This window comes from Triturus cristatus, chromosome 2_1 (assembly GCF_964204655.1).
Source record: "Triturus cristatus chromosome 2_1, aTriCri1.1, whole genome shotgun sequence".
In the NCBI taxonomy this organism is placed as follows: domain Eukaryota; kingdom Metazoa; phylum Chordata; class Amphibia; order Caudata; family Salamandridae; genus Triturus; species Triturus cristatus.
The window spans coordinates 171,494,938-171,513,868 of NC_140581.1; the positions used below are offsets into that span (position 1 = coordinate 171,494,938).

General features: G+C 42.6%; 1 protein-coding gene across 1 annotated transcript in view; it reads right to left on the reverse strand.

The window, feature by feature from the left end:
• Positions 1–11,818, reverse strand: part of EPG5 (ectopic P-granules 5 autophagy tethering factor) — a 595,944-nt gene extending 584,126 nt beyond the window's left edge. Inside the window, exon 1 of the mRNA XM_085629140.1 lies at positions 11,617–11,818. Within this exon, the coding sequence (XP_085485266.1) occupies positions 11,617–11,688 (72 nt within the window). The 5' untranslated portion in view covers positions 11,689–11,818. The remainder of the gene's footprint in view (positions 1–11,616) is intronic.
• Positions 11,819–18,931: the final 7,113 nt, after the last annotated feature.

Consider the following 18,931-nt stretch of genomic DNA (forward strand, 5'->3'; position numbering starts at 1 on the left):
TAGCGATCTTATTGCAGGTTGCTTCATAATTATTTTTTAATAAATCTCTGAAGTGTGTTGTAACGAAAATCCCTAAATATCTAACTGGGTCGATTTTCAACGCCTGGGATTTTAATTCTTCCGGTAGACAATCGACCCCCGTATTTAACATCAGAATCTCAGTTTTAGCTGTATTTATTTAAAACCCTCCGATTTGTTCGAACTTTTGAAATTCTGCGAGAGTAGATAAAATATTTATTTTTCCGGATCTAAATAAAGAATAGCGTCGTCTGCGAAAAGTTTTATTTTAGTCATCCCTGCAATAGGGGCTCTAATATTCCTATTTGAACGTAAACTAATTGCTAAAGGTTCTATAAAAAAAGTCAACAAAAGAGGTGACAAGGGTCATCCCTGCTTAGTTCCACGATTAATTTTAACCGTGCCTACTTCACCCCCATTGATTATAATCAGTGCCTGAGCTTCCGAATAAATATTTTTAAATCATCGTTATTATAGATGATGGAAAGCCAAACTTTAAAAGTGCAAAAAATAAAGAGTCCCAATTAACCAAATCGAAGGCCTTTTCAGCATCCACCATCGCTATGCAAGCAGAAGTCTTATTACTATTAAAATAATCGAGAGCTTGAATCAAAAAGCGGGTATTAGTTGGCATCATTCTTCCCGCAATGAACCCTGTTTGATCGCCATGAATCACTTCCTTGGCTGCCGGGGTCAAACGCAGGGCCCAAATCTTCATAAAAGATTTATAATCTGCATTCAGTAAACTAATTGGACGATAAGAGTTAACATTGTTAGATGGTTTACCCTTTTTTAAGAAACTTGCAACTATAGCTTTTTTAAATTCTGAAAGAATTACACCCCCCATTTTTATATAATCAAACAACTTAACCAGAAAAGGGGTTAACTCTTTCCAAAAAGTTTTCAAAAATTCATTGGGGAGTCCGTCCTCACCACATGCTTTAGCTGACGCCGAAGATTTTATGACTTTCTCAATCTCAGCTGCAGTTATTTGAATTTGAAGTGTTGACACCAAGCTATCAGATAATTAGGGAACAAGAAGAGAATCAAAATAGCTCTCAATCAGCTCTTTATTTATTGGATTACTAATGGTATAAATGTGTTGATAATGATCAACAAATATACTAGCAATCTCCGCTCTATCAGTAATTCTTAAGTGTGATTGGTAATATAATATTTCGCTTATGCATGCAGATTCTTTACGAGCTCTTGTAGAAGAGGCAAGCATCTTCCCCACCATTTGACTTTCCTCATATACTTTCTGCTGGTAAGTCTGAGAGCAGTTAATTTCCTCTAAAACAAAGAAGTCCCTTAGCTCCTTCCTTGCTTGATCAAACCTAGAATAATTTAAAGTGCCGCCTGCATTAGCACCATCAATTACTGACTGTTGAAGTTGTGCTATCTTATCTCGACGTTCCTTAGATTTATTAGCCATAATAGCGATCATCTCTCCTCGTGCTGAAACTTTGAACCCCCCCAAACAGAAAAAATGTCAGCTGTTCCTTCATTTATTAAAAATATTCATTTATCCAAACTCGAAATTTACTAATCCAGACTGGGTCCTGTAGCAGAAGCCGGTCCAGCTGCCACTTGGACCTGCCTCTCCCAGCCAGATCCAGTTCGACATCTACTAAAACATAAGAATGATCGGAGAATGCATTGGGGCCTATACTTGCATCTTTGAAATTAAAGGAGGGAGACATTAATAAGAAGTCTATACGTGAGGCGGTTTTATATTTACGAGAGAAACAAGTATACTCCCGAGTGGCAGGATTTAAAACCCGCCAGGGATCGATTAAATAAAGATCTTGAATCAGAACGTCCAAAAGCTTCTTTGTTTTGGGTTTTAATTGTTTTTTCCTTCTATTAGAGGTATCGAGCTTTAAATTCTGAATATAGTTAAAGTCCCCGCCTAGAACTATTCGACCCGGAGCCCCCATCAATAATTTATAAAGTGTGGATAATGCAGTGTCGTCATCGAAAATTGACCCATCATAGTTTACAAAACGTAGAATCTGATTATTAAGTGAAACTTGTACCCAGAGCGATCTCCCAAAGGGATCTCTTTGTTCATGAGGAAAAACCCAATCAAAATAGATCGCTACCCCTCGCATAGCAACTCCAGCAAAGCAAAAAAGACTCTCGAAAATATTCCTGAAATAAAATAATTAGGAATATTAGTTTTTAAATGAGTTTCCTGTAGATAAAGAATTTGGGGTTTTAAAGTAGCTAGCCATCTAATCAAACCTCCATATTTACGTTTATTCAGAATGCCATTAAAGTTAATTGATACAACTCGACAATTGCTAGCTGGGATCATTTTTGTTATTTGTAGAAAATAAATAAATAAATTGGAGAACATTCTAATCTACCATAAATTACCAGTGTAGTCCCTAACATGATATCCCAACAGCACCTGCTCAAATTTCTTTTAGAACCCTTCCCCCCACTAACTTTCCCCACCCAAACCAGACCCTCCCTAAACCCACCAGGAATTATGGAATTGCCCGCTGACCATAATTCCCTCCCCCTGAACATATATTGGTGCCCTGATATTGCACCACCCAGTGGACTCACCACCCCCCGCGATGTCAATGTATTTTCATTGCCACTTTGGTTGCAAGATCATTAATTCTTGCCAACTGGAAGTCAGTAACTATACCAACAATTTGCCAATGGTTAAACAAAATGCAAAGAATTTTAAGGCGGGAAACTTTATATGCAAAAAGGGTGGGCTCAGTAGTTAAATTAAAAAGAATATGGAAGGAGTGGAATTAATTCAATTTAATGGGGGGTCAGGACATTTGATAAGGTAGATTTAGATAAAATGAAGGTCAGTATTTTATTATTTATGACTAACTCTGCAAGAATGTATCATATTTGTGTATCATTTAAATGTATATATTTCGATCTCTATATGCAGTTTATGTAAATACCTGAAGAGAAAATTGGAAATGTTTTTATATGCTACATTGGAAATAAAGATTTGTTTTAAAAATGTAAAACGGCACACCTTGCTATACATTTTGTACTGGTGGTGAAGCTGGAAAAAGCTTTCTAATTACTCTGTTTTTACCAAATTCTGTTAAGCTATTACAATACAGAAACTCGTGACAATCCAGACAATATTTACATATTGCTCACTGCTTCAACTGTAAAAATAGCACATAATATTAATGAACAATGATCAGCACATTCAAAATACCTAGATGACAAAGTTTTACCTATAAACCCCTCTCACATAAACAAATTAACTAAACCATCTAAGAGTATTAATAATTGTTGAAATATCAATGGATGAAAAAAAGAAAAGAAATATCAATGGACGGTGTTCAATTTTATTACATAATAGATTAAAAGAGATCAAGGCTTCCAATCAGCCATTTGAAGGATTTTCAATTGTAGCTATTGGAGATGTTTACTGATTAAAACCTGTATTTGTCACAAGCATATCTGCAAATTTAGGAGACTCTTATGAACCGCTAAGTACAAACTTAGGAGCAGCATACTTTACACTATATGAATTGCAAAAAGCTATGAGACAACTAAATGACCTTCCAGTTTCTGAATTACTAAACAGATTACAAGAAGAAACACAAAACGAAAGAAGATATTTAAACCATTAAACAAAGAGAAATCAAACTACAATGCGACATCATCAAAACTATACCATATGTCAACTAACGATGAAGTAAATCAAATTCACAATGCAGTTTTAATGCAACATATAAAAGCATACCCATACTTTACAACAAAATCCAATGACGCAGTTGTTTTCGATATTCCAGACAAAGTCAAACAAAAAATATTAGAAAAATTACCAGAAAATCTAAGCAAAACTAAAGGGATTTGCCACACCCTACTATTATCTTTCTTGCAACGTTTCAGTCAATGATTGATTAACCAAAGGAGCATCAGGAATAGGTGAGTTAGTAGGAAATATTAACAATACACCCACTATTGTTTGGATTGCTTTTGATAATCATACAGTTTGGAAAATTACAAGGCAAGATAACCAACACTTATATTGCACATTGGTTTCTAAAGATTAGACACCCATACAGCCTATTTCACAACAATGCAAATACACAAAGAAATGTATTACTATTATATGCTAACAATTCCCAATAAGACAAGCAGCAGCTCGAACAATACACAGAACTCAAGGTGATACTATAGAACTACTCTACATACACTTTAACAATAGCAAAATATATAATTTACATTATGTTGCCTTGAGTAGACCTAAATCAATAACATATACCTTCAAAACTTTCAAGAAAAAAACATCATACATCCTTTAGTAGAAGAAATGACATGAGTAAGAAACAACATGCCTTTACAGATTTCTGTTACCCAATAGACACACACAACTCACATATTAAAATTATATTTCATACTATAAGATCATTTAAAATTCATAGCATTGGATAATAATATCATGAATGCTGACATTATTTGTCTAGTGGAAATAAACATGAGTCTCAAATAATTATACTTTTACAATACCCGATTATAATCATAAATTTTATGATAAATACATAACCAACATACTCAACATTGTATGGCCATTTACTACCAAAAGAATGCACCTACTACCAAATTATACAAATCAAGAAGGAATTGATATACATTTTACATTGCGTATGTAGTACAGACATTACTAAATTTTGGCATTATACAAACTAACACAAACACCAAATACAAACAGTCATCCAAATACTTTCAAACATTATTAACTTTTACTTCAACTATACACATATCATTCTTGGTGACTTCAACATTGATATATATAAAAAATGTCAGCAAACTCCTATATTGCTAGATTTCATGAAATAGAAACTCAAATGATCTCAATTAATAAATAACTACACAACCAATTACAAACCAATCTTAGATCACCTATATTCAAATCAAACCAAACAAAACTACAGAATATTAGCATCTTATTAAAGTGACCACAAAGCTTCCCAAACATTAATTTATGAAAAAAAATAACATTTAAAAAAACATGTTTGCTGTCTTTTACACCATATACTTTCCATCAAAGACATAAATCAACAACACAAGTGACAGCAAAAAATTGCATCAAATACCAATTAAAGCAAAAAGCTGAAAGACAATATTATAAAAATGCAAAACTGGACAGCAAAGTACTCTATTATCTGATGTCAACATTCTATACAGGAAGTATTAAAGCAACATGCTACAACAGAAACTATTACAGCCAGACAAAAGAAAGCTATGGAATATTCCGAAATTATCTTGTCAAAAACAACAATTTCATTGCAAACTAAACTAAAGTAACATGGATACCACCAATCTCCATACAAGAAACAATTGTATAACAAGGTGGATATTTACTGAAACCAATATCCCCAATCAAAATGGCAGATGCAAAAAAACACTTACGACAATATCAGGAACTGTTATAAAGGTAAGCATGATCATTAAATCTTGAAATATTTTCCAAATCTAATCAAACTAAGAGATAATTTAAATCATTCATTCTTAATTAATTTAACATCTTAAAAACAATCGATAAAAAAAATAACAAATAAGGCTTAACATTACTTGGCTTCATTATCACTTTACTTTCTTCGCTCAGCCTGAACTACGTTCACTTACTCTTTCTCTCTTTAGTCCTCCCCTTCAACATTGTCAAACTACTTGTCTCCTTCTCAACTACTACCTTTAATACTAATAATTAATACATATAGATGACACTCAATCAGAAAACAGCTAGGCAATAAAAATGTATTCTATTTTCTTGTCAAAGAAAGAAACACTAAAAATTGTATTAGTAGCTGGAAAACAAACCGTTTTAAAATTCATAACAGTAAAATACTGAACAGACTATACAAAAATAACACCATGGAGAGAAGCAAATAATGTTAAATATACTATTGGAAATTACACTGAATGAACTCATGTTACTGTACATGAGTAGAACTGAGAAACGATATTGAACTCAACAAATCACAACCAACTATAGGTATGACTAAAATTATCTACAAGCAAATCAAGAAAAAGTAACTTTAACCACACAGGTGATAGACTCTGAAGACTTTCAATCAATGGACATGAGTAATGACCTCATCATGGATTGGTTTCTCATCAATCCACATATTGACAATTCGACAGATTAAATTATAAACCAACTGCCTATTACATGTGAAGTTATATTTTGTAATGGATATATTGTAAAAACAATAATAGAATGCACAACTATGGGCCTAATTACAATGTCGGATGTAAAGCCTCTGACCGCAGATGCTCATGTCGGGCAAAAAACTTTCAACCAACGGTCAGAGACTTCCCGCTTGACATTGTAGGTTTAAGCCCAACCACCGTATTCGGATGGCGGCGGTCGGAGTGAAACCTGGGGAAGGGGGGGTTGGGGTTCCGATGCGCTTCTGACGGGCTCTAGGAGCATGTTCGTGTATCGGAGGGCACCATAATCCTCTAATGACGGCGGAGCCAGGCTCGGCTCCGCCGTCGGGATTATGATGACACTTTCCGCCTGCCATTGCATGGTGGTCCGCTTGCCATGAAAAGGCAGGCAGAAAGTGAGTTTGGGGGCCCCTAGCAGGGCCCCCTTCCTACCCTGGCTCTCCGCTATGGAGCCTATGCCCCCCTAAACATCCCAGCACCGTGTGGCGTGCACCGTGAGGTGCCTGCCACTCATTGCAGGGAATTTACAAACATCCATTTTGCTATGGCAGCTTGTGCTGCGAGCCTTTCCCACCCGCCGCACAAGCTGCCATAGCAAAATGGTTGTTGGTTGCATCCAAATTGTGTTCGGAACAGCCGACCTATGGTCGAGCGGTTCCAGACCGCTACGACATTGCAATTAGGCCCCATGTAACTAAACAATAAATATAATCTACTTTTGTAAACGATAAACTAGAAAAAAACAATGTAATTAAAAAATAAACATTTAAACAAATACATTTTAATAAACGCTTGCTTTAATAACAAATTAAGTGTTGGTTTATTAAATTTAAAAAAATGTGTATATATGATATACACATTTGTGCAAAATTTAATACATTCCTTTTTGGAAAAGAATTGTAAAACTGATTTGCTCTACAATAAATATAAAATTAAAAACACAACATGCACTCCAATCTACCCCACTCAAACCCACCCCACTTTACCACTGTCTAGCCATCTCTACCCACACTCCACTCTACCCAATCTACCACACTCCAACCTATGCTACTCGACTCTAACACACTCACACACACTACAACCTAGCCTAATTTACCCAACTCCAATCTATCCCATTCCACCTCACTCCAATCTACCCCTCTCTATCCTACTCTGTCCCACTCCCCTCAACCCGTAACCTACCCCACCTCACTAAACAACACTCTACCTCACTTGACTCTATTCCAAACTACCCTAGTCCAACCACCCCACTCTACCTCACTCCACTATAATCTACAACACTACAATCTACCGCACTTCACTCTAACCCAATCTACACCACTCTGCTTTACACCAATCTAACCCACCCCAAACCATCCCAATATACCATAACCCCCTTATACACCAATCTACTCCAAACCACCCCATGCCACCACAACACTATCTACCCCATTTAACTTTACCACAATCTACACTTCTACAATGCAATCTACACAACCCTACTCCCACTCCAAGCTACCTTACTTCATGCTGCTCCATGCCAATGTACCCCGCTCCACTCCAATTTACCTCTCTCTGTCCACCTCCGCTCAACCCCATTCTACCCCCACCTCACTAAACAACACTCTACCTCACTTGACTCTATCCCAAAATACCCCACCCCACTCCACTCTATCCTACCCCACTCCAATCTACTACACTACAATCTTCCCCACTCCACTGTAACCCAATCTACACCACTCTGCTCTACACCAATCGAACCCACCCCAAACTACCCCAAAATACCATACCCCACTCTACACCAATCTACCTCACTCCACCACAACACCATCTACCCCACTTAGCTCTACCGCAATATACACCACTTCAATACAGTCTACACAGCTCTACCCCACTCCACGTTACCCCACTTCACGCTACCCTATGCCAATTTACCCCACTCCACTTTACCCCACTTGACTCAACTAAAATCTACCAACTGTTCCCCCACTCTACCACACCTCAATCAACCACACTCTAACCCACTCCACTCGACCCCAATCTACCCCACCCCATACTACTTTGATCTACCACAATCCACTGTACCTCATTCTCCTCCAACCCAATCTACCCCTTCCAAGCTATCACAATCAACCCCACTCCACTCTTCCCAAATCTACTACACTCCACTCTATTTCAATTTACCAAACTCCACTCTACCCCGATTTACCCAACTCCAATCACCCCAACTCCAATCACCCCAACTTCAATACAAGATTCCCCAATCTACAACACTCTACACCAATCTAACCAACTCTATGCTAATCTACCACACTCTACCCCATTCAAATCGTCCCCAATCAATCCCATTCCAGCCCAAACCACCACACTAACTTGTATGTATACCGAATAGCAGCCACATTGCTAAACAACTGCCATATCCAAAATAATTTGCCATTAGCTCTCTAAAGGCGAGACCTATTTACTTTCTCAATGCTTGTTTGTATAGGTGCTAAATAACGTACATCTGCTGTTTCAAAGGGCTGTTAAAAACAAGTGTTACAATAACCCTATTTGATGGTGATCGCTGTGTATTAAAATGACCAAACAAAAAACACATCTGGGCAAAAGCATATTTCCTGGATCAACTCAATCATATTTGGCAAAAAAACAATAAACTTACAGTCCTAAAATAATCCAGTGATTTGAACCATCCCACAGGAAATGCTTCCCATACAGTCAAAATAATTACTCAGCATTTATTAAAATAGGAGGGTGTTCATCGGATGATGATAAGCAACCAAAAATGGACAATGGTGGGTATCTGGATTCAAGCATTTTTACTGTACAATGTTTTACATTTCAAAGTTATAAATTAAAGTTGTTGCTACTATAGTGGGCAGCAAGAAAAAGCTTAACAATAGTTGCCATGCCTCGCCCTAAAGAGTGTGGGATTATCGCTTTTGTTTGCACATGGCTTGTCTCAGTCTAGTGTGGCAGAGTCCGTGAAAACTGATGGACTGGACAGAATCCCTGAGCAATTATTAGTGACTGAGATTAGCACTCCTCCACTCATATTCCGATTAGCCTTTGCATTGTATTCCCCAAAAGACTTTGATATTACCATGCAAGAGAGCCTTTGAAAACCACAAAACGTTTTAAATGCAAGCAAACTATTATAGAAAACAACGTGTGCTTCGTCCAAGTAACCATTGCCTTCATCATCAATTCAAATACCCTGCGTGTAGCCACCGCCATCGAAGCGCATCCCATGTGTCAGAGCACGACTGTAAAGTTAAGATAGTCAGTGAACAGTTCAACAGTGCCACAAACACTTGGCTCATAATTATTAGACTAACAGTGCAATTGAGACAGTTTTCAAAATGCAAAAACTCAGCATCAAATTTCTATGATATTCCTCTCCGCTGAACTAGAAGTTATATCCTTTTGTGTCACAACAACATAGCTAAATCAAAACATGGGACATGACGGAGATACTCTTTACAGACCAGTGCTGGAAAGTAAGGTAATTTCGTCGGATTACGGTCCAGCAGGTGGTTCTGGGCCAGATCTGGGATCCAGCAGGACAGGCCCTAGGAAACATTCGGAATGTGTCCTTGTTTCATTTTGTGACAAACCACAGCACCGCCCACACGTTGTCTTCATTCTGTACGGAGCAACAACATGCAGGGAGCTTTCTTATTTACACTTCCAGCTGGGCTCAAAACAAAGTCCTGATTTAACAGGCCATTAGCCAGAGTGAATTGTTTTCAATTCCAGCACAGCTACACACTGTTCTTTGGATTGGTTGCGGAAGTGATGGCCTGGACACTAAGGTGCATATTTACAATAACTGGCGCATCCCTGCATATTGCGCCAGTTATTGTGCGTGCGCCACAGCTCCGCCACCATGGATGCGCCGCATTTACAATGCGGCGCACCATGGCATGGGGCAAAAACGGCACAGATGCGTGACGCATCTGTGCCGTAAAAGTGGCGCATTGCTGGAGTTGCGTCGCAAGCGCGACGCAGCTCCAGCAATGCTCTGGGGGGCCCTATCTTGTGAATGCTGCGTCAATCCTTACACCTGCTTCAGGCAGGCGCAGGGTTTTGACGCAGCATGGGCCTAAAAGTGACTGAGTGAAATCTTGTATATTTCACTCAGCCACTTTTAGGAGGCGTACCTGCGACGAAACGCCCCCCCCTGCGCAGGAACGCCTAATTCTGGCGCAGGGCTTTACAACGTGACGCATCTCCCAGATGCGTCACGTTGTTAGTACCCCGCACCATGGCGCAGGATGTGCGCCGCCGCTGCGTCACAAAAGTGAAGCAACGGCGGCGTAAATGAGGCGTAAGGGGCTTGTAAATCTGCCCCTAATTATTCCTTTAAATTACTTATTAGTTGTAATTAATATACAGCCTCACAAAACAATATCTTCCTTAAATGTTAGCCTCAAACTGCCAACATTTAACGATCCCTATTGCATTTGCACACTATCATATTTACTCCTACAGGCTGCATTATAGAGATACATCCGGTAAAATACTGTTTTAAGGCAGCTCGTCACCATACGCGTCAGGGATCCATTCCAGTACTGCAATAATTATCCATAGAGTATCTCAAATCACAAAAAACTATTTTCCCCTTCATTTATTAGCGTTTGCTTTCCCAGATTCCCTGTCTATTTTATTGGTTGTCCTTTCAAAGTATGACATTTAAGGCTGCCTTTAATATGGCTTGTTTACATTACGCAGTGTTGAGTTTTCGGAAGAAGGCCAAGATGGATGGTAGTCTAAACATAGCACAGATTCTGTCAGCTGCTTCTGACTGATTAAAATGTAAACACCTTTCGGTATCAAGTGCAAGAATGAGAAGAATTCTAACAAGTTAGGAGTGTACTGGTGATGCATGCTAGAAGCATGCCGGGGATGTGCGTTAAAAAGCACCTAAACTGCTTCGTAGACTATATGAATTCCCATCCCCTACTATTCCTTAAGACGAAAAAACAAAATAGGTGTAACCGTGTAAATGGTTTACGATTCTTCCGATATCATTTCAATCAGTTTACACTGTTATTCCCAGCTACACCAGGAGAGGAGCAATGCAATAAGTACAACCAAGAGTGCTCCATATGCTCGCCACCTATATCCTACATAATAAACATAAACATGCAAATGGATGAACGAACCACTGGCATGTGTGCTTGTTTTGCAAAGATAGGAAAAGCTATAGAAGTAGTTAACAGTGCTGTCAAAAATCCGGCTAATGAATATGCGCGTGTGAAGTAGATCAACAAATGTAGTCCTGTTTAGGAAACAGGTCCTAACAAAGATATCAATGCATACTATAATTGATACATATTTTTTTTAAATAACGGGCCCGCCCGTCCCGTATAGCTGTCACAGGGCTGTCAGGGACTGCTTGGGGAGCCATGGGTAGCTATCATGCGACTAATGTTTTCTCACCTTGTCTCTGGCCCCGCGGCTGGTGCTCCCAGCTTTAGGCTTCGGCTTGCGAGGCCTCACAGCCTCAGCCATCCTAGATCCCGTTAAGAAGCCAGCGGAGCTGTCACAACATACCCAGAGGTGCTCAAGTCACATTACCGCTTCCGCAAGACATTTGTTTGCTGAAAAGATGTTCGTGTGACGTAGCTGTCACATGCTTAAATGCTACCCAATCCAAAGGGCTTGCCTGAAAGATTAGGAGAAAGCAACGGCGGACTCAAGGATTTGCTCCGAATAGAAAGTGAAAGAGCGAAATATCAACCTTTTCTTCGTTTCAGTTACGGTCTAGCTTCCGTTAGAGGAAGAACCCTTTGAGGTGTCTGCTAATAGGTAGAAACATTTGACAGCCGGAATATGTTTAACTTTTGGGTCACGTGGCCTTGTGCCTGGCAAGGGAGTTCCTCGTTGTTGTATATGCGAATACTTAAGGCACCAAGGAGTCACTTGCCTTGACCCTGTGCACTAGTTCGCCTGTGAAAATGTGTCACAGATCGACAAGAAAACAAAATTGTGACTAAAAAATCTAAATGAATATGGAGTAATCTAAAATGAACATTAAAACGGGTCCTTTAAGGGCCCTGTATTCATGTTCTTAACCTTTCATGCAAAAACACCGATCGACTGCAATGAGTGTAAAAACGTTTGAGGTAATCTATGTCATTCTTCGCTATATTTCACTCTTGCATTCCTGAGTGATTAATTTTTCCAGGATGTTGTGTTAAAACAAAAATAGGCAGCATATTACTCTTGTCTAGTGCATAATTTGAATTGAGTTGCATCCAGGCGTTTATTAGTGGCACAAGTGAGATGTGGCTTAAGGTAGTGTGAGTTTCTATCATTGCCTGAGGACCAAAAAAAATGTGTTCAGAGTACTTGCCCGTCGGCAAATTTTAGTGACAAATTTAAGTGAATATGTTTAAGCCACGTCCTTTTATAGGCTCCACCACTTTCAGGGACCCCCCACTTTTTTCATACCACTTAAGACCTTGAGCCTCAGTATCCAAAAGCACAATTGTCAGATCAAATCAGACAGCCAGAGAACAGACCAAGGAATCAATGAGCTGAGGGCACTGTTACAATGCTCCACAGTGTGCTAGAGGCCTTGCACCAGGAGCTCAATAATTATGCGACCACACAGTATGCTGGTGTTAGCCAGAAGTCCTGTACGAACTCTGCCCGTTTATTTAAGCTCCCTGGCTAGAGAGTGATACAAAATGTGGAAGCCCTTCCGGGCTGACGGTCGGGTCTAGCTTGCGCAGCATCTAGACTGCTACATCCCTTCCCAAGTTAGTGTTTGTAGGAGAGTAGGGTCTGCTATCCTATGGTCACCCCAAATTTTTGCTTTTTGCTTCACTGGTTTTTGACATATTGAGGCTGTGGGCCTGCCAATCAGACCCCCAGCCTGCTGTTCTCTCTACTAAATTAAAACTATGCACCCTAGGTGCATAACCAATTGGAAGTGGATCACCCTGTCAGCCCCTGTACCAGTGTACACTAGGTACCCAGGGCATTGGTGTATCTAAGGCCTGCCAGGGGCTTAAGCATGTATTATGCCACCCCAGGCTTGGCCTAACAAATTTGACACAACTGGCTGATCACTCAGCTGGGGTAAGTTGGTGTAACCACCTCTTACTTAGGTGTAGTATACCTATACCTAACCTTAAATGGGACACATGTTAACCTATAAGTCACTCCTATGGCAGGCCTTAACAATCCTGAAGGCAGAGTGCTTGGTTCCATGTGAGATGGTGCTCTGGCATGAGCTGAGCCTGTCTGTAGTGGTCTTCCTTCTACTGTTTCCAGATATCGTCATACCATATACTCTTAAGTGCATTATGAACCTCGCGGTTAAATGCTATCTTTGGTTTGGCTTGATCAAAACATGTCGAGTAAGGTGTCATACGAATTGGAATACTAACCCCTCGCCAATTCTGGCGACGGGGTTAGCATTCCACCCTTCTAGAGGGACACGACATGTACAGTACCTGAAACCCGGGTAAAATCAGACATAGCCTCAGCTCCACAAAATGGATGCTGCCACCACAGGCACAAGTCTGCCCTCCTGCTGCTGGGAGTCCTTCCAGCTTGGGAGGTGTGGACAAAGGGTTTCCTGCCAGGGGAGGTGCGTGCACCACCCCAGACAGGATTTTGTGTATTGGTCAGGTAGGGCTTGAAAGAAACCAGACATGCCTGAGGCTCACAAGGAGCCTCGGTGCATATGCCAGTCCAAACCGGTCCTGGGGCACACCAGTCCCGGGCCTGGGGCGAGCTGGACAAAGGATTGGGGGTGTAACCACCCCCCTTCCTGGTCCCACCCTTAGGGAGGGACCTAGCAGGTAGTCCGGCCCCTAGAATCCGCTTAAAGGTAGGAGCTGTGTCCTAAGACTTCAGACATCCTGGAATCAACTTGAAACTAAGAAGAAGACGGGAACTTCGACGCTCTGCCGCACAGAGGACTGAAGCCAATCTCCCCTGTGGTCAGGGAGTGACCACCTTGCTAACGCAAGCACCATCCAGCGAATCAACGTCTGCTTTGCCGCCGCCTCCCGCCGGAGCCCGAGCCCGAGCCCAGAGACTGACAAGACCTGGACCTCCAGACCTCTCACCGCCCGATCCACAGTCCCTGAGAAGAGGAGACCCGTGGAGGCACCGAGACACGTGGAGCCAGCCATCTTGAAAAGACCACGACAAGCTGCAAGCGCAACAACCGAGGCTCCCTCCAAGTTGTGCTTTGGGATCTGAGAAGCCCAACCCTCGAGCAGCATCTGCACCAAAGGTGAGCCCTCCAGCATCTCCACGATCTGCGTGGGGCCCTTCTGCATTTTGCCACTCGATGCGCCTAACCGGTTGCTGGCCCGCTGGCTAGTGGCCATCTTGGCGACGAACTTCACGAAATACACCGCTGGTCTGGTTGCTCCAGACTGGCCCTTGCTCCCCTCCAAAGGAGCAGTCCCTCTGACCTTGCTGGTCAGAACCATCAGCTTATTTCATCTCCTACAACAATTGCTTTTGCCAAGGCTTGTTTGCTTCGATCAAGTCGCCGACACTGCCGACAGCGAGAGCCTGCGTGGGACAGCTCGTGACCCGACTCCTGGACGTCGTCGACCTTCAGGGACCACGTGGCTGCAGAGACAAGCTACACCTTCCTTCCTGTTTGCACCCGACATCGCCTAGTACCCACCTGGTGCCACGCTGGTCACTGGCTAGTGACTGTGAACACTGTCCCCTCTGCTTACAGGTCTTCAACATCTCCGATCCACTCTTGGATCCACCGAATCTCTTCCGGGGCGACCGCCTGCAGCATCTTTATCTAAAGGCTCCATTGAACAGCTAGAAGAAACCCGACGCACTTCGACGCCTACGCACCCGCTTCCTGTGGGTGAGGTAAAGCTGGCACTCCGGTGCCCAAGTGTAGAGTATCATCTCTAGTGTCTGTGTTTCGAATTTGAAGTTCATAGTCCATCCGGAAGATCCTTTTTGCAGTAACTTTGTACTTTTTACGCACCCATTGAAAACCTATGGGAGCTCGCGTGTGACTACTTGCTCTGCACACGCAACCCGTGGACCTCCTGGTCATTAACTGAAGTTAGCTCCTTGTAGGCCCAGCGATTCTAGAGGCCCTAGGCCTTTTCCCTTTTCTGTTCGTGGTACTTATACCACTATTTTAGTATATGGTTTGAGCGGCCACCAGGGCCTATCCATATAAAGTGCAACTTCTGTGTATTCTACTGTAATCTTGTTTGACGATTTGTGCTCCTGTGCTCATAAAGAGACTAGGGGTTACTTTGAGAAATAAATACATATATATTTTGAATATATATCTGTGTGGTGTCCTTTCATTGGTATAAAAGGGGGTTGCATTTGGTAAAACAGCTTGCTTAACACGTTTGACGAGTTTAGCCTCAAAGACTGCTTAGCCTACGCTACCACTAGGGCAGCTAGTCCGAAAAGGTTGACTTACAACCACACCATAAGGGTTGCTTGGCATGGTACAAGGTGGTCACTTTAACTAGTGAACATCATATATCAGGCCAACTTCTCACATTGGTGAGCAGCGGTTGGATTTGAGCTTGCTGTGTTTTACCATTGTAATCTCTTGGTTACCAATTGAAAGATCACATAGGTACCTGTAGGTACATATAAAACAAGATTAGATATACTTAAGTTCTACTGAACTTAGTTGTTGTAGAGCAAAGGGAGTAGCACACCCTGACTACAACTACTAGATAGGTTTAGTAGGTAAACCCAAGTGTAGGTAGATTGCAACACATCCACCCACACTTAAGAGCAATGGCTGGGGCAGAGGGGTCCAATGTACCCATCTCTGTTGAGAGTTACCCCAAGAGGGCACCATCCATCTTTGCTACCCTAAATCAGAATGAGCTCAGGCATTTGGCAACTCTCAGAGGCCTTAAACAGCCCAAGAACCCTACCTCTGCTGAGCTCAGAGAACTCTTACAGAATGATGAAAATCAGAAAGAGCTCGAGAAAGCTTCCCAGTTAGCCCCCTTAGGGACAGGAACAGGAGGCCCCCCTTCTGAAGATGCCACTGAGGTACCCCTTTCCAATAGCCATCCCTTAGATGAGCACCATACTACAGAGGAGGAAAGTGAGGGGGATACAGATGTGAGTGAGGATGAAGGGAGAACTAGCCCCGTGCCAAGTGTTATACTTGGCCCAGCTAAACTAAGGCTACTGGGGACTGACAGTGGGTTTACCCCATTGGATCTCCCCAGTGGACTTAACACAGGGCTTGGGAGGCAAAGGAATCGCTCAGGTGAATCCAATGCTTCTCATGGCTCTAGAGGCTCTCAAGGTCACTCCAGGAAAAGGATGACCACCCCTCAGAGGAGGGAACATGAGGCCAGAATGCAGGAAGCCCAGCTGAGGATCAGGAAGCAGGAGCTAGAAGTAGCCCTGATGGAAGAGAAACTGAACAAGGCTAGGCAACCTAGAGAGAGTGGGTCTATACCCACTGGTGGCAGCATTGTCCCTAAGGACAAAGATAGGGTCTTTGATAATAGGAACCTGTCTAAGGTTGTGCCCCCCTACAAAAGTGGGGATGATATCCACAAATGGATAACTGCTCTTGAGAGAGCCTGCAAAGTACAGCAGGTTCCTGAAGACCAGTGGGCAGCAATCCTCTGGCTCTCCTTTGAAGGAAGAGGCAGAGACAGACTCCTCACTGTTAGAGAAGAGGGTGTCAGAAACTACAGAGTCCTGAAGAGTGTCCTAGTTGATGGGTTAGGCTTAACCACTGAACAGTACAGGTTAATGTTCAGAGACACCCAAAAGACACAGACTCAGGACTGGTCTGAATACATTGAATGTGCCACTAAGGCTTTGGAGGGTTGGTTGCTGGGAAGTAAGGTATCTGATTTTACAGGATTGTATAATTTGATGATGAGAGAACAGATTTTAAATAACTGTCAAAACCAGCAACTGCATCAACACTTGGTTGACTCTGATCTGACCTCTCCCCAAGAATTGGGAAAGAAGGCAGACAAATGGGTCAGAACCAGGGTTAAGCAAAAGAACCAGAACCAGGGCCAAGGGGGTGATCAGAAGAAAACAGACCAAAAGGGTGGAGATCAGAAATCTAAAGACCAGAAGTCTTCAACAGGGCCCCAAACTACTGCTAAGGAGGGTGGGTCCCAACAGTCCAAAAAGAAGAAAGAAGGTCAAAAGAAACCCTGGTGCAATCATTGCAAGAATACAACTCACTGGACTAGTGATTGCAAAAAGGGTGGAGCCCCCAACACTGTTGCCCCTAAGGCACCTGCTCCCAGTACTACTGTTAGCAGTGTTGGTCCCCAGACAAAGGGTGTAGTGGGAATCACTATGGGAACTGAAGGAGATTCTGACTTAGACAGAACCCTGACACAGGCAGTCTTGATCTGTGATGGGGACATTGACTTGTCCCTGACTGTGAGCCCCAGTAACCTGGGCAAGTACAGACAGACTCCTTTAATTAATGACAAAGTGGCTCAAGCCTACAGGGACACATGTGCCAGTGTCACTATGGTGACACCAGGCTTTGTGGATCCTGGACAGTACATACCAGGTGAGAATTACCTGGTGACCAATGCCAGCAATGCCACTACTTCACATAGTGTGGCAGTTGTTAACTTCTCATGGGGAGGGGTAACTGGCCTCAAAAGGGTTGTGGTTAGTGCAGACCTCCCAGTAGAATGTTTGTTGGGCAATGACCTAGAGAGTTCTCTATGGTCTGAAGTGGAGTACAGGACACATGCAGAGATGTTAGGTATATCACCACATGTCCTTGCTGTGACCAGGTCACAGGCCAAAAAGTGCCTTACTGAACCACAGGTCTTGGATCCTGGAACAATGGACCAAGCACCTACCAAGAAGAAGAACAGGAGGGTCAAGGCTGTGCCTTCCCCCCTGCCTCAGAGTGATGATCAGCCTTCCCAGGAAGCTGATCTAGAGAACCCTGAAGGAACTGTCCCTGAAGAGCTTGAACCTGATCAGGTTGAGTTTCTGGGGACAGGGGGGCCTTCAAGGGCTGACTTGAGGCAGGCTCAGTTATCCTGTCCCTCTCTTGAACCCCTCAGACAGCTGGCTGCTGCTGAGGCTGCTGGGAATGCTCAAGGTACCCATAAAGTGTATTGGGATGATGGGCTCCTTTATTCAGAGGCTAGAGACCCCAAGCCTGGTGCCACCAGGAGGTTGGTTATACCTCTGCAATTTAGGGTCTTCCTTCTTACCTTGGCCCATGATATTCCTTTAGCAGGACACTTAGGCCAGAACAAGACCTGGGACAGACTTGTCCCTCACTTTCACTGGCCTCACATGAATGAAGATACAAAGGAGTTTTGTCACTCCTGTGTGACCTGCCAAGCCAGTGGCAAATCAGGTGGCACAACAAAGGCCCCCCTAATACCACTACCTGTGGTGGGGGTCCCCTTTGAAAGAGTGGGAATAGATATAGTGGGTCCCATGGATCCTCCCACTGCATCTGGGCACAGATTTATACTGGTGGTAGTGGATCATGCCACCAGGTATCCAGAGGCAATTCCCCTTAGGACCACTACAGCACCTGTTGTGGCCAGGGCCCTGCTGGGAGTATTCTCCAGAGTGGGGTTTCCTAAGGAGGTAGTATCTGACAGAGGTACCAACTTCATGTCAGGATACTTGACAGCTATGTGGAAGGAATGTGGTGTCAACTACAAGTTCACCACCCCTTATCACCCACAATGCAATGGGCTTGTTGAGAGATTCAACAAGACCCTAAAGGGTATGATCAAAGGATTAC